The sequence below is a fragment of the Dendrobates tinctorius genome, unplaced genomic scaffold (assembly GCF_039654945.1).
Source record: "Dendrobates tinctorius isolate UK_male_01 unplaced genomic scaffold, ASM3965494v1 ptg000043l, whole genome shotgun sequence".
NCBI classification, from domain to species: Eukaryota; Metazoa; Chordata; class Amphibia; order Anura; family Dendrobatidae; genus Dendrobates; species Dendrobates tinctorius.
In genome coordinates, this window is record NW_027361711.1 from 33181844 (window position 1) to 33199290 (window position 17447).

Genomic DNA, 17447 nt, shown 5'->3' on the forward strand with positions numbered 1-17447 from the left:
GGAAATTTTGTCAAAATCATAAACATGTAGAAGATTAAAAACTGTTCCATATTTATACAGTGTTATATTGATAGGGGATAAGTAGATCGCAGATGAATTGATATAAGATTTTGAATTAGCTAACGTATCATAGAAACATTTCATTACTTCTGAATTTGAAAATAAATTGCCTCTGGTAAACATAGGGGTGCTTAAATCGAACCTGTTATCGGGATTTTGCTAAGTAAACTACAGACACTGTCAAGTTGGCGTTGTTATACTGATTAAAATGATACCTGGGGTGATGAACTCTGTCCTGTGGTTATCGCTTAATATGTATTTGCAGTTTTAAGTTAATGAGATTCTCGTACTCTGGGGCGGCCTGTGGGGGGGTCTTCATGTGGTGCTCTGCTTACATATGCATCCTTAAGGGCTTATGAGAGATCACTAATCCTTCAGTGACCTGTTTCCTATTTTAGACAATGCATATAATATTGTGGGCTTAGAAAACAAAAATTACATTCAGCAAAGTGGCGCCGATGCCTGCGCAGTAACATCTATCTCTTATTAATAGATGCTACTGCGCAAGCTCTGGTGCCATTTTGCTGCAGCCACATTTTTTTCCCTCCAGCAAAATGGTGGCGGCTCTTGTGCAGTAGCATATATCGGCAAATGCCACCCCTGGCGCCATTTTGCTGGATTTTTTTTTTCTAAGCCCACAATATTATATGCATTATGTAAAATAGGAGGCAGGTCACTGAAGGATCAGTGACCTGTCATAAGCTTATAAGGATGCATATGTAAGCAGAGCACCACTTAAAGCACCCCACAGGCCGGCCTTGAAGCACAAGAATCTCATTAACTGAAAACTGCAAATACAGATTAAACAACAACCACAAGATGGATTTCATCATCCCATGTATCATTTTAATCAGTATAACGGCACCAACCTGACAGTGTCTGTAGTTTACTGAGCACAATCCAGCTGACAGGTTCACTTTAAAAGGAACCTGAAAGCTTTCCCAGGTCCCTCCATCCGCCTCCATCTATTTATTGCTATCTTTATACTCTTTTTATTGTTTTTTTACTGTGCATATGCCCAAAAAAATTGTCGATGTGCTAATTAGGTGACAAGTCTGGTTGTTTTCCCCACAATAGTCATACCACAAATCATGTTACCACATTCCTCTTAGTGTGAGTACAATAATCTGCAAAAGCAGCATCACCACAGGCTCTTTGCAAATCTCCGCCTCCCTGATTATGCGCAGTAAGTTGGGTGTATGTACCCCGGGTTCATTGGCATCAGTGACCTGTACCACTGGTTTTCCAAACCTCATGGCTGGCTGTGTTCTACATCATCGCTGTCTCAGTGTGCACAGTGTGCCGATAAAGACAGGGTACGGACAACTGGAAAAAAGGATGCACAGCTAGATTATTGTATGCTTGTGGGGTGCGCCATCATGCATCAAGCCAGGGAGTGTACACACGCAATGTCAGGGAGACAGAGATTTTCAAAGAGCCGGCGGTGATGATACTTTTGCAAATCATATTACTCATATCCACAGGGTTGTGATAACATGATTAGTGGGATGACTAGTCTCGGGAAAACAATGCCCCCTTCACTAGTCATCCACTAATTAGCATATCACCTCCACAGTTGTAAAATTATTTTTTTGCATATTCAGTAATCAATGAAACAATAAAATGGACTTGATAGGAAGGGTATAAATACAGCAATAAATACATGGTGGCAGCTTTAGGAGCCTGGGAAAGCTGTCGGGTGCTTTTTAAAGGGAATTCATTGTCAATGAGATACGGATTTATCCTTTATTCACTCCTTCCTATTCACTTCAGCTGCCACATATGGCAGAAGTATTACAAGAACGTTGATACAAATATTGGAATTTGCAACCACAAAGTACCGTGAGCGATAAATAAAAGTGCACAATTTTTAATTTCTACTTACATATTAGCCAGAATATTTTGATGAGAACTTGGGAAAGCCATAAGTGAGGGTCCTGTTCCCTGTGGTCCAAGTGTAGCATAATAAAATGAGGCATTGACCTAAGGTTATTAAACATGAACCATGTCAATTATTTTTACTATTGATCAAGAGAGTGCTCAATGTATATTTATGATATAAGACTCGCACTTTTTTCCGGACTCTTAATGAGGTTTTCCCCCCAAATACATTTTAATCAACAGATTTTGGAATAAAAAAAAAAGACTCACAATTGTATGTGTTTAAAAAATGTTCCTGTGCTGAGATAATCTTATAAATGTGCCCCTGCTGTGTACTGTGTAATGGCCGTGTCTGACCGTACAGGGACATGGTCTGATCATAGCACAGCTCCTGGGTAGCAAAGAATGTAAAAATGTATACAGACAAGACAGCAGGGGATCACAGCTGATTTTTGTGTGAGGTAAAGCATTTGCTGCTAGTTTTTAAAAATGTTTTACCCCACAGAAAGCAGTAAATGTGATCCCATGCTGTAGTGTCTGTATACTCTTTTCCTTCCTCCCCTGCCCAGCAGCTGTGGTATGATCAGACCATGTCCCTGTAGGGTCAGACACGGCCATTACACAGTACACAGCAGGGACACATTTATAAGATTATCTCAGCACAGGAACATTTTATTTAAATACATCTAATTGTGAAAGTTATTTTTAGTCCAAGCTCTATTAATTAAAATGTGCTTTGCTTTGGGGAAAACTCCTTTAAAGTATTCAAAATACTGCATTTGAAATGGCCCATAAAAACACATACAAAGTTGTAGTTACTTGTAAAGAGGCTACGACATAGGCATCTTTATGAGCTCTTTTAGAAGCCCCTTTCAATAGCTGCTCAGCTAAGATTCATACTCTATATATAAACAGCCTGTGTATGGGAATTACCACCGAGTCCAGGGTGGAGAGCAGAGAAGCTCAGACAGGGAAAGTCCCAAACATAAATGGGGTTATACAGAGCTCAACATTCAGAGAACCGCTACATCTGCAGCAGAAAAACAGTGATTTTATAAAAACTACACCAAGCAGTTCAGTAAGTGACACATTGCTGCAATCATGTTCTTTGTTCCTACATTACACTACTCTCAAATTACACAGCAAAAACCTGGTGACAGATTCCCTAAATTGATTAATTGTTCTGGTTGTTGATAGTGTTGGAGGTTGTGGAGGGGGGAGAAGAAAAGGAGAGTTCAGATCTGCTTATTTTTACCTACAGCATTCTTCTGTACAATGTTATCATTTGTTCTATAATTATATATTGTCTTGTAATCAGTGTGGGATGATTTACTGAAATCCTACAATTGTGCCTGTCTTTACATGAAAAGTCTTGCAACCCAGAGGAGTATCTAAACTAGGCAAATACTATAGTACCGTAAGTCCTTAAAAGACCTGTCGGCTCCCGTAATCCATCTGTTTTAGGAAATATTTATATTTTTCTTGAAATAGCAACTTTGCTAAAATTATACTGATTGACAAGAATCATTGCTTTTCAAAGTTGACTGTAATGTCTCCATGCCTAGAATACCATGGGCCAGATTGCCTGATGCTCTGAGAGCGCAAACACGAAAACAGTGTGCATTGGTACCAAAAAATATTCAGAATTGACATTCCTCAGTGGTTGATACCCTTTACTGGCTAAAACGGTACAAAGATATACATCTTTCCTGCATTGGTACCCATATTTCAAGCATCACTGAGTGCCAATAGAAGTTTACCCTGACCAAGAGAGGAAGCTTAACAGGCCCAAGAAAGGAAAAAACTCCTTTATCTTTTTTGCTACCTAAATTCCTATTATCTACAAACGTTGATAGGTGTTTCTCCTGGAAATAAGGGCTTCACAAGGCTTTAGACAGCTACACACGTATATCACATTGTTTTATTATCAAATGATAACTATATCACATTATGCAAACTTACAAAATAACGGCCTACATGTTTCACTGTAGGGATGGTGTTCTTGGGGTGATAAGCTGTGTTGTTTTGGCACCAGACATAGCGTTTACCTTGGTGGTCAAAAGGCTAAATTTTGGTCTCATCTGACCACAGCACCTTACTCCATACATTTGGGGAGTCTCCCACATTTTTTGGCAAACTCAAGATGGGCATTACAATTTTTCTTTTCTGTTCGTACAAATGACATGAAAGAGAAAGGGAGAAGAAAACCTATATAACGAAGATTATCTTTTCTCCCGGACAGCCTATGCATGCCCCTTAACCTGGAATATCGAAGATATGAAAGATGAATTTTACTTAACAAGGCCACATCCAAGAGGCATACAGTTATTACTAATTTCACCTGTATACAACCTGGATGGTTATCTAATTAATTCAAAAACCTCTAAAGGGTGACAGATTCTCTTTAAATAGCTGACTGCCTTGCCCAGGGCTCTCAGGAAGGAATGATTAAACCTAGACTAAAATGAACACCATAGCTCTCTTAAAGAGCAGCACCAAAAGTCCCAGGGAAAAAAATATGACAGGTGCTGTCTGTAACACCGGTGGGTTTGCACCTTGTTTCTCCGGCATTACTCTGCATGTTTCTGCTTTAACCCTTTGCTCCTTTCCCCCTAATTAGCTGGAATACTGTTGTCTGTTACCTGTATGGATGCTGCTCGGCTCCCTGCTCTGCTGCAGAGCAGTACATGTGTTGTGATGTATTTGCTCCGCTGTATGACCATCCGCATGTGCGGTCCCTGGCTGCCACTGTGGAAGCTATCCGCAGGTTGCAAGGTCCTCTGCAGCTGGTGCATGACTTTCAACGTGTGTCCAGGCTTGCAGCCGCTGCCAGGTGCCTTAAACCTCAGTTCCTGTGCTGACTGTGCTGTAATGGTTTCTGACTGTGCTTAGGGTGCGCACAGCCACACCTTCCCTGCTTTTATTAGGGTTAGTGTGTGCACTTGAATTGCTGTCCCCAGCCTATTGCTGAGGGGCAGCTCCTATATAAAGTTCCTCTTTCCTGTTGGGTGTTGCCAGAGCTTCGCATTAAGTTCCTGAACCTTGCCATGTGTGTGTGTGTGTGTTCAGCTCCTGTTTTGCTTGTGATCAGTTGTAGGAAAGCTGATGTCTTTTGTCCCTGGATTTGTACTATCTATACGTTGGTACCAAAGTCTTTGTCTTGATTCCTGCTGTGTTATGTTCCTGAAGTCCCTCTGTGTCTGGAACCATGTACCCAGTGACTGAGAGTTTCCTGTAACTGGTGTCCTGTGAACAAACCTGGGTTCGTCTTTTGAAGATGGAGATCGGTATTTTTGCTGAGCGTCTACTATGCTGTGCTCAGCTTGTTATGCAGTGCTAGCTCCGTCTGGCTTGGTCCAATCCAGCGGTGTCTACACCATCTTGCTTGAGCTCCTTCCTAGGTCCCATGTTTGGAGCCTGATGACTGCAGCCTGGAGCCTGACGACCGCTGCCTGGTGCCTGAAGCCTGACAATCGCTACCTGGTGCCTGGAGATCGTGTCCGGTGTCCGAAGGCCTGCGACCGCTGTCTGGTGCCCGGAGCCTGACTACCGTTGCCTGGTGCCTGGACGTCGTATCCGATGTCCAAAATGTGGCATCCGCTGTCTGGTGCCCGGTGCCTGACGACCGCTGACTGGTGCCTGAGGGTCGTGCCAAGTCCGGAATCTGACGACCGTTTCCCTATGTCCTGCCGATGTCTTCGATGTCTTGCCTATGTCCTGGTTCTGTGCCGTCCGTGTCTCAGCCAATGACCTGATCTGCAATGCTGGTGTTCCTGGTTCTGTGCCGTCTGTGTCTCAGCCGATGACCTGAGCTGCCATGTCGGTGTTCTTGGACCTGTGACGTCCATGTCTCAGTCAACGACCTGAGCTGCCACATTGATGTTCCTGGTTCTGTGCCATCCGTGTCTCAGCCAAAGACCTGTGCTGCCACGCCGCTGTTCTTGGATCTGCACAGTCCAGCCTGTGTCCCAGTGTCCAGTCTGTATCCCGGTGTCCAGCCTGTGTCCCAGTGTCCAGCCTGTGTCCCAATGTCCAGCCTGTGTCCCGATGTCCTGCTTGTTTCTCGATGTCCGGTCTGTGGTCCTGGTTGTCCAGCCGTCTGGTCCATGGTTCTGGTGGTCCAGCCTGTGTTCCAGAGTCGGTCCCGCCTGTGTTTCTGGATGGACTCCTCTTCGGTGTTCCTGGGGAGTCTCCAGCCTTGTTCCCCAGTGAAGGCTCTAGATCTGACCAGCCAATGACCTGAGTGGTCAGGCTGTTGTTCCTGATCCTGTGCTGTCCATGTCCTGCCTGTGTCCTGATGTTCTGCTGGTTCCCTGGGGTCCACCCTGTGATGATGTCTGTCCTAGGTTGGTGTCTGATGTTCTCCTGCTGAGCCTGTGCTATGCCTGAGAGAGAGGCTCTCTCCATGCCAGATGACCCTGGACTGCATCAACTCGTGATGATCCCCTGCCGTCGTCTGACGTTTGTCTGAGGTTGGTGTCTGATGTTCTCCTGCTGTGCCTGTGCTAAGCTGGAGGTCCAAGAGAGAGGTCTTCCTAATAAGCCCGTGCCAGATGACCCTAGACTGCATCTACCCGTGATGACCTCCTGCCTTCGTCTGTTAACCTGAGATGTGTACCCTTCCTTGATGTGCGGAATCGGAAGCCTAGCATAGTTATGTTCTGTTTATGTACTGTGACTTTGTTTAAGTAAACTTTATGTTTCTTCATACCTGAAGTTGTGCGGTGTCATCTAGTTCTGCATGTCGCCACCTTGTCCACATGCTCAGCTGCCACAGACCCTGTTCGCTGCCCTTCCCTAGTATGGGTAGGTCCAGGTCTCCCTCTGTGGTCCAGTGGGTCCACATTCCATTCCCACCTTGGACGCACGCCCCACGTCGTCATGGTCTGGCGACGTGGATGCGTTGGCTGGGACGCGGCTGCAGCCGTAACACTGTCATGCGTAGCAAGCAATAAAGGCACGAAACAGAGGAGGCATGAATCGACACAGATGTTACTCCAATGACAATGTATAATTGGGCATCAAAAATAATCATCTGTAGTTAAATTTCACCTAACAATCGTTTCGGCTGAAATCCTCCATTATGACAAACACCACACTACAACTTTACACTAATTTGTATGACCCTCGATTATTGGTCATTTACATTGGACAAGAGTCCAGTCCATATTAGCTGACAAAGGCTTCACAGTCGTTTTGAGTGTAACTAATTTATCAAAGATTTCATACATGTTTCGAGATATAGTACAATGCCAGATCTGTCATCCTCTGCACTGAGGTATGATGTGGCAGTAAGACCAAATCTCCTCTACTGACTAATAGATAGCAAATTTATATATATATATATATATATATATATATATATATATATATATATATAATATACAATAGGCATTAGCTTTCTTTTCACCCATTCAAGAGAGGGATCAGTTCACAAGACACATCCTGAACATTCCTTGCATTGTAACAAATAATTTATAATTATGAGAAACAAAGCTAGAACTGAAAAGAAAATATGCATACAGTATGTGTGTAAACTTATACAAAAATGCGATTATGATGCAGAATGGTCGGCACAATAAATGTGTCTAGGGACAGAGGAGCACGTTTATCATCAGACTTATTTGTATTCTTGGACCCCAAGTGTTAGTGATAAGGTACAAAGCCTCCAGTAACACATTCTGTGCTAGATGATAACTAGGAAATGTCTGTTTACGCTGCACAGACTTCAACGTTATCACATAGACATTTTAAATCACCACTTCAGACGGGCAGAGCATGTTAAAAATAACACCAAAGCCGTGGCGAAGCAATGGAAACAGAGATACTATATCTTCTGTAACAGTGTCCCCAACAAATAAAAGTTATGTGACCATGAAGACTAATATGTGTCATAAGCCATTTCTTCACAGCTAAACATAATCCCCTTAAAGTCACATTCTGCCTTTTAAAGGTGCAGTGAGAATACATGTGGGCATAGCAAGAAGGTATAGTGCTGAAAAAAGCATATCTTATTGTCCATTTATTGCCATCTTCATACCATAAATATGCAGGAAAAGAACACTATATAGGAACTTGTATAAAGAGCAATTTTTCCTTTCTTCTTTCTGAGCAACTTTACTGCATTGACACCAAACTTTCAATGTGGCCTAAAGGGGTCATACTATAAAGACCCCCTGTTCATATGCCCTGCTAGGACATATAGATGTCACAAAGGGGAGTCCTGTGCAGAAGCTGGGAATAGAGTGATATAAGTGGCTCGACTCATAGACTTTAAATGGAGTGGCAATACACATGCTCAAATTCCTCCCCATCTGAATTAAAAATGGGGGCTTGGGACCCTTGATCTAATGATCAGTGAGATCCCAGACATTTACTGTATCACTTATGTTCGTTCAGAGCAAAAATGTGATTTTTTTTGCTACCTTTTTGAATATATGCATTTTTGTTTCTTTCTATTCCTTGTGACAAACTTCTTGTGCAGTTAAAGGACCTGAAAAACACATTAGCCTGTGCAGCTTGATAATGTCGTTAATGGCTATTTAAATGAGTGATCATTACTGGACGCTAATAGCTCAAGTACTTTGGTGAGACGGCCATTAACTGAGGTCAGAAATCGATCTTTACCGATTGACACTGATTTATAAAGGTTATCCACTTTCCAGAGGGATGCCGGCACGTGTACAAATGTTAGCCAGTTCTTAATATCTGCTTTCCAAAACATGGAAAATAGATATGCGGGGGTTAATCTGTGTCCTAATTGTAGGTGCATTATTCACTATAAATATAGTGTCCTGTGTATGGTGTGCTGTGTGATATCTCATCCCCAGCTGTTTAGGGTAGATAGATGCAATGAGTAGTCCTTTCTGCCTCGCAAGCTGCCAGCGTGAAATTAGAACTCTTACAGCGTAACCGAGGTTTCTAGAAACACCTATTAGCCAGGCTCAGGAATACGAAGGGGGCCAGCAGACCGGGCAGTGCGGCTCGTTATTAACCCTTCCTGGCAGAAGGCATGCTCCCGTCAGCCTAGCAATTAGAGGAGCAGGGAAGATTACAAGCTAGAACCAATGGGCTGTGGATTATAATGCCTTTTTAAAGACTATAATAGTGTATAAACATCATGCAAATGAAAATGCATATTGCACATGTTCTAAAAATAAATGGAAATCAGGATCTTATACTTTCTATCTATATACATATATATACAGGGTGGGCCATTTATATGGATACACCTAAATAAAATGGGAATGGTTAGTAATATCAACTTCCTGTTTGTGGCACATTAGTATATGGTGTTGCTATCAGTGTGTCAAAAGTGGGATAAGAGAGTTGCATTGACAATCCAACACAAAAAGAGCAGCACTTTGATCACATTTTATAAGTGGTCATAAACTTGAACATAACTCATGAAAGATTAAAGTTATGTTAAAACCAAGCACACCATTGTTTTTCTTGAGAAATCTAATATATAAAGCTCAATGTGTGTGTGTATGTTTGTATGCATGTATGTGTGTATGCTTGTATGTTTGTATGCGTGTATGTTTGTATGCGTGTATGTGTGTATGCGTATGTCCGGGATTGGCATCCGCACCGTCGCAGCTACAGCCACATAATTTTGCATAGTCACACGTCTGGACCCCGAGAGCGTCATAGGCTATGTTGTGAGATGAAATTTTAACCCCGCGCGTTCCAATTCACCAAACAATTTTGCCCCAAGGTACATAATGGGGAAAAAGTGTATGTATGTATTTATGTGTGTATGTCCAGGATTGGCACCTGCACCGTTGCAGCTACAGCCACAAAATTTTGCACAGTCACACGTCTGGATCCCGAGAGCGTCATAGGCTATGCAGCTTATCCAGGATGGAACATCAATGAGAGCTGTGGCAAGAAGGTTTGCAGTGTCTGTCAGCGTAGTGTCCAGAGGCTGGAGGCGCTACCAGGAGACAGGCCAGTACACCAGTAGATGTGGAGGGGGCCGTAGGAGGGCAACAATCCAGCAGCAGGACTGCTACCTCAGCCTTTGTGCGAGGAAGAGGAGCCCGGCCAGAGCCCTGCAAAATGACCTCCAGCAGGCCACAAATGTGCATGTGTCTGCACAAACGGTTAGAAACCGACTCCATGAGGATGGTCTGAGTACCCGATGTCCACAGATGGAGGTTGTGCTCACAATCCAACACCGTGTGGCCCTCCAAAGAAATGCCACCCCATACCATTACTGACCCACTGCCAAACCGGTCATGCTGAAGGATGTTGCAGGCAGCAGATCACTCTCCACGGCGTCTCTTTTTAAGACTAAGGATGCATTTGGTGTATGTGGTTACAACCTATGGCGAGTAGCACTAATTCATCAAACGTATGAGCTAGTGCTTATGTTAATTTTCCCAAAAGAAAGATATGAACATAGCCTTTCATACGGTAGCATACAAAGCTGTAAAATAGCCTACATGTCATTTGAACTTAAGCTTTATAGCTCTCTCCTCTTTAAAACCTCTGTCTACGTTATCATTAGAACACCCATCATAAAAACCTGTTATAATTACATATTGTGAATGCTCACCAACAAATCTTTCATTCATTGTGGTGAACACTATGAGTATTTGGTGTCATCATGTCTTATAACATGTATGGGAAAGCAGATATGTGGCAGAACCCAAAAATGAATGGGCGTTCTAGGCAAGTAATATTTTACACCCTAGAATAAAATAAAAATCGTAGCTCAAGATGAGTAAGCCTAAGAAACAAAAAGATTATTCTTTTCAGGCTACGCCTTGGCTTTCAAAACTAGAACAAAGCAGTAGGAACATAGGAGTATCTGAATTTGCCATATAGAGTAAGAACGTATGCACTTACCAAAACCAAGAAAAATAGACTAAAGGGCTCAATTGCTAGATATTTGAGGATATTTATTTACTGTCCTTGTTTTATCTTAGGTCTTCAGTTGGCTGAATAACTTTATAAATGTATACATCTTTCAGGCTATTAACCAATTTAAAACTGGACTTGCTTGTAAAATAACGATAGCACAATCATTGAATGAGACTCTCTGCCAATTCTTTGGATTTAGACCTGGCCAATTTGAGCCTATTTCAAGCTTAAAACTCCACAACATATTACCATTACTTATTAGCAACAATATCCTAGAGAATGCAAAGAGGTTGTTGGGTTGTTAAGAAAAACATACAACTCATCTATTTGGCACAGTTTCTTTGGCGGTTCCCTCTGTTGTAGCCAACCCATGGCTTCATTGTACGCTGGCAGCATTACAAGTAGAACAACATGTGACTGTTGAGGCCGCTGATTGGCTTAAGAGGTCAAGTGCAACCACAGCATGTCATTACTGGCAGCCGGTAAACATAGATTGGTGAGGGAACCACCACAAACCCCTAATCTTAAGAAAAAGAGATTTAAGTACTAACTTACATTTGAAGTTCAGAATAATATTAAATCAATCATCGTAATGATCTAAAGATTTTAAAAAATGCTTGCAACAATGTGACAAAAACATTTGCATATTTTCTTAGTTATTTGATTTTTGTACTTTTTTAATTACCTGATTTTGTGAACTGGGTAAATACCGGGCTTTCTCAATTATGGCTGTGTTACTTGAACTAATCAGTATGGGGGTGCTAATTTCTGGAGTCTGTCTACTTGATGGAGAATGGACAATTCTGTTTAAAGTATTTAGAGCATTGGTAATCAGGAATTGCCTTGGGGTCTTCCGCCTTCCATCTGGTATTCGTAGCAATGTTTCTGGCTCAGAAGACTTAACATTTGAGGGGGACCTCCTCAGCGGAGAAGTAAAAGGCAAATTCTTCATATCTTTTCTTTTAGTTTTGTTTGACTCCAGCAGTTGCTTGGCTGTACTGTTTGGCTGCAAATAAAACATCACATTCGTAGGTTGTTTTTTGGGAAAAGAAAAGTGTAAAAAGTATAATAAATTATATATGAACAACATAGATCATTTATTAGGAGGTACAACTTTTTTTAAAACGGTATTCAAACAAACAAAAGTACATTTCAATCAATAGATCTTGGAATAATAATAATTTCCACAATCGGATGTGTGTAAATAAAATGTCCCTGTGCTGAGATAATCTTATAAATGTGTCCCTGCTGTTTACTGTGTAATGGCTGTGTCTGACCTTACAGGAACATGGTTTGGTCATACAACAGTTCCCTAAGATTATCTCAGCATAGGAACCTTTTATTTACACATCCAATTGTGGAACTGTATTATTATTCCAAGATCTATTGATTAAAATTTACTTTTGTTCATAGGAAAACCCCTCTAAGGAAAAGCTTTTGCCATTTCCTAAATGTTTCCCAAGGCTATTGTTTTAAACATATCACACCTTTTCATTACTCAATCGCCATGAGGAAAATCAGCTCCGTAGTGGGAACTTTTTTTCCAAGACAATATTGTCTATATGGCAATCCTTTGGGTTAGCACCTACAAATCTATAATCACTGTGATTTTCTAAAATATAATGCAAACATTTTCTTCTGGCATGCAGTTATGCGTGACATGGAAATACAATAATTGGGACAGTTGCTGCTGATTAAAATTACAGTTAGTCCATATGGGTGGAAAGAATTAGACTGGACCTTGTATTTCCAATACATGTCAATAAGTTGCTCTTAAAAGATACTTCATGCACATATGTGTTTCATACCTCTACGAAGAGAAGGGGGAAAATTCCCACTTGTTCACCTAACTTGCCTTCGGCCCAGTTGTCATCTACCCGTCGGATCACACTGATTACATCATCCTGGAATAACAGATTTAAAGTGTGGATCAGAAATTTTAAAACGTTTTATCAAACAGGTGTTCTAGATAAGATACAAACCCATTGAAATGAGAAATAGACTGAAGAATGTATAAGCCAGAAAAATGTTTACAGCTTCATTTTTTTTAAAATCATGTAGTGAATGGTAAGTTATAAAATGACTAGTAAGAAAGATTAAAATGTGTTTTCAATATAAAGGTGCAATAAAAATCTAGTCATAGATAGAGGTCAATCAGTGCTTGATTAAGTTACAGTTGATAGTATGAGATCACAGGCGTAAGTATTGGGCCCTCTTCTTTTTTATATGTTTGTTAATGACCTAATTCAGAGCTTACTGGAAAAAGATCAACATTTTTCCAGGTGATATTAAGATCTATAAAAAAAAAATTAAGGAGAATAATAAAATGTTACAGAAGGATTTAAGGAAACTTGAGACTTGGGTAAAAATGCAAAATTAAATTTAATGTAGATAAATGTGAGGTTTAGCACTTGGGCTGAAGAAATAAAATACATTATTAAGTAAAACCACCACTGAAAAAAAGAGAAAAAGACTAGATGAAATTGGTTAATAGTAAATGCAACTTCAGCAGCTGGTACCAGACAGCTTCTGCCAAAACAAATTAAATCATGAAATGCTTTAAAAAAGGAATGAATACTTAAAATGAGAACATACAATTAACTTATCAGACCACACATGTAAGACTTTGGAAAATGTTGAGCACCTGTGTATAGGAAGGACACTTTACATGTCTTTGTTTTGTAAATTTTTTAAGTCTGGAAGCAGAGGCAGCACTTCAAATGGAAAACTTTATTCATCCATGAAATATTTCAGCTGTAGCCTCTTTCAAGCATGACTCAGAGTTTGTAGCTAAAACACTGCATGGATGAAAAATGAAAAGTTCTTCACTTTAAGTGCAGCCTCTATGATGAGATTTTGCATAAAAGGGACTGCGGGACTAGTTCTTAGGGATTAGAACCATCACCATCAACTCCTCTAATGCCCAGTGGTGCTTTTTTTATTTCACTGAATTTCCAATTGGTGGACTGTAGTAGCAAGCCAGGTAATCAACCTTGGTGTTTTTCAGTTTGGAAAGCAGCAGCTCAGGGGCGATCTAATTACAATGTACAATTACACTGTATGAATGGACAGCACAGAGATTATTCCTAATGATCAGTTTACACCTAGACTTGTAACCAACACAAGGGGGCATCCTCTTTGGTTCCAAGAAAGGAAGTTTATGTTATAAGATATAGAATATGAAACCAAGTATGGTTACTCAATTACTGATGGGATATTAATCTCGGAGGGTTTTCTGGTTGCCATATTTGGTGTCGGAAATTGATGTTTCAATAGTACTTGACTGTAGCCATCCGCCTGTTAGGGGCTCTTGCCATTCTTGGATTGACATGGAAGGATTATTGTTTGGACTTGATGGGACTGTGGTCTAGGAGATCATTCTTCTAATTTCAGGCTTTATAGAGGTTCACTAGAACTACCATTACAAAGAAGGCAGTTTCTAGACACTTTAATACTAATCCAAATTTTTGCTTTAACAAAGTTCACTAAATTGGTGTTATTAGATTTTTTAGTCAGATGTTTTATTAAACATTTATTTACAAAGAGATCAAGTTTATCCAAAGACTCACAAAACCTGGGAAACACACATTCGCCAGAAGACTTGCCACACTCATCAGGAGGGCTTTAAACTAGAAGAAGAGGGGATGGGAGGAAAAACAGCAGACAAGAACATGCAGCAGAAGGACAAACTAATCAAGGATACTAGATGTGGTAAAGAGGACCCAAGACAGGGTACTCAGAAGGAAGCTAAGAAAAATGAAACAAAACTTCTTTCCTGCATGCTGACCAATGCAAGAAGCCTGACCAATAAGATTGAAGATCTGGAGTTGGTAATGTATGAGGAAAAATACAACATAGTAGGAATAACTGAGACATGGTTATACGACAGCTATGACTGGGCGGCTAACTTGCAAGGATTTGATTTGTTTAGGAGGGATCGTAAAAAAAGGAAAGGGGGTGGAGTCTGTCTATATATAAAGTCCACTTTAAAGCCCACACTAAGAGAAGATATACAAGAGGGAAATGAAGAGGTGGAGTCTCTATGGGTGGAGATACAAGGAGAGAAAAGTAATAAAATCCTCATAGGGGTTTGTTATAAGCCACCAAATGTAACAGAAACCACTGAAAATGTATTATTGAAACAAACAGACAAAGCAGCAAATCACAATGAGGTGATTATTATGGGGGACTTCAACTACCCCGACATAGACTGGGAAACTGAAACCTGCGTATCTCAGAAAGGAAACCAATTTCTGTCAGTGACCAAGGATAATTATCTGTCACAACTTGTGCAGGTACCAACTAGAGGGACAGCCCTTCTGGACTTAATTGTAAGCAACAGGCCAGATAGAATAACAGAAGTACGAGGCGATGGGCACCTAGGGAACAGTGACCACAATATAGTACAATTCCACTTGTCCTTCAGTAAGGTGCCCTGGAATGGGGTTACGAAAACGCTGTATTTCAGGAAAGCAAAGTTTGATCAGCTTAGAGAGGACCTTCGCCGAATTGATTGGGACAATGTCCTCGAAAATAGGAGCACAGAAAATAAATGGGAAATATTTAAATCAGTTTTACACACCCACTGCGAGCTAGCCATACCGTACAGAAATAAAAGGGCTAGGAACAGGAGAACACCAATGTGGCTAAATAAGGATGTAAAAAGGGCAATAAATAGCAAGAACAAGGCATTTAGGAAGCTAAAACAAGAAGGCAATGAAGAAACATTAAAAAGTTATAGAGAAAAAAATAAAATGTGTAAAAAACAAATACATTTAGCAAAAGTGGAAACTGAGGGACTCATTGCTAAGGAAAGTAAAACAAACCCTTGTAAATCACCTAACTCCTTGCAGCCACTCCAAGACATTACTAATTAGTACAAGTACAGTGGAAAAAATAGAGCTACTTATCTTACCCAGGATGTTAGAGTTTTGGAAATTGTGCTAAAATAAATGTAAAAGTTCTAACATTTTCTTATTCTGCATAGCAGTAGTTCCTATAAAAGAGTAAAGAGGTTTTCTAGAATCATAGAAAAAAAAGGCTGAAAAGTCATGTCCATTGAATATGAAACAAGATGTGATAATCCGATTATCCTGTCTCGTACAACTGCTCAAATTACGGATCCTGTGCATCATTGTAGGCTTGTCTCTAGCCTTAGATCTAATGGTTCAGGTTAGGGAACAGGTGAGACCAGCAGCTGTAATCGAAAATGAACCTCCAATTTTGGTTAACTTCATAATGCACCTATGCATATGTATGCATACAAGGCTGGCATAGGAAAGGATCTAACTAGTAATGAGCGAGTATACTCGTTGCTCGGGTTTTCCCGCGCATGCTCGGGTGTCCTCCGAGTATTTTGGCATGCTCGGAGATTTAGTTTGTGTCGATGCAGCTGCATGATTTGCGGCTTCTGGACAGCTTGAATACATGTGTGGAATGCCTGTTTGTTAGGGATTTCCCACATGTATTCAGGCTGTCTAGCAGCTGCAAATCATGCAGCCGAGATGACGAAAACTAAATCTCCGAGCATGCCAAAATACTCGGAGATCACCCGAGCAACGAGTATACTCGCTCATCACTAGATCTAACCCCTTGGCACCAGAGTACATAGGCAGATTTCCCAGGAGCTGAGCTTGCTCTATAAGCTAAAATGTCATATAGCTAAAAATGGCTGCAAAAGTAAGGACTTAAATAGCCTTCATGCACATTTTCTGGCTCAACATACTTCAGAAAACTCAAATTCACAGACAAGAAGGAAAAGTATTTACCTGGATACTAAAAGCTCCTGTTAAAACATAAGCCATTTAAACAATCATTTTTATTTTAGGCAAAAATTGTCCAAAAGTGGAGCTCTCCTCTAAATTATTTATAATGCAATATTCAGCTTTGAACATCAATTTACGCTATATATATATATATATAGATATACACATACATACACACACAAGTGTAATCTACACAAAATACATTGTATTATGTATCTTATACCAAGTTTTAGTCTGTGCAGCCCAGAGCTGCATTCACATTTCTGCCGATTCTCAATAGAATCAATCAGCATGGTTGTTGACAGACATATCCCTATAGATTACTGTACAGAAACTAACAGAACAAGTACTACAATTTATAGAATGAACCCCATTAAAGGGAATGTGTCACCAAGTTTTTGCCACTTAATCTAAAAGCAGCACAATATAGAGTTCTTGATTCCAGTGATGTGTTAATTACTGGGCTGCTTGCTGTAGTTTTGATAAAATCACTGTTATCAGCAGGATACAATACAATCACTAGTGGGCTAGTAAACCTGTTGCCATGTAGGCATCCATATTAATGAGCTCTGTATAATCTACCCTCCACCACTGATTGTCAGCTTTCTGTCTACGCACAGTGTACACAGAAAGCTGGGAATCAGTTGTGTAGGTAGAGTTAAATAGAGCTCAGAATTCAGAAAACCGGTAGAGCTGTAGCAGATAAAACAGTGATTTTATCAAAACTGCAGCAAGCAGCTCAGTAAATGATACATGGCTAGGACCAGGGTGTTTGCCCCTACATCATGCTTGCTTAGATGAGATAGCAAGATTCCGGTGACAGATTTCTTTTAAGATTTATATAGGCAGTATGCATGAAATATTATGAACAAT

The 17447-nt window shown here is 40.6% G+C and overlaps 1 protein-coding gene across 4 annotated transcripts in view; it reads right to left on the reverse strand.

Annotated features, from left to right (window-relative positions):
• The window catches only part of SH3RF2 (SH3 domain containing ring finger 2), a 301045-nt gene that overhangs the window by 43977 nt on the left and 239621 nt on the right, over window positions 1–17447 (reverse strand). For all 4 annotated transcript variants that reach the window (XM_073575264.1, XM_073575263.1, XM_073575262.1 and 1 more), the window contains 3 exons: window positions 12618–12713; window positions 11495–11815; window positions 1946–2043 (listed from right to left, as the gene is read on the reverse strand). In XM_073575264.1, the coding sequence (XP_073431365.1) occupies window positions 1946–2043; window positions 11495–11815; window positions 12618–12713 (515 nt within the window). The remainder of the gene's footprint in view (window positions 1–1945; window positions 2044–11494; window positions 11816–12617; window positions 12714–17447) is intronic.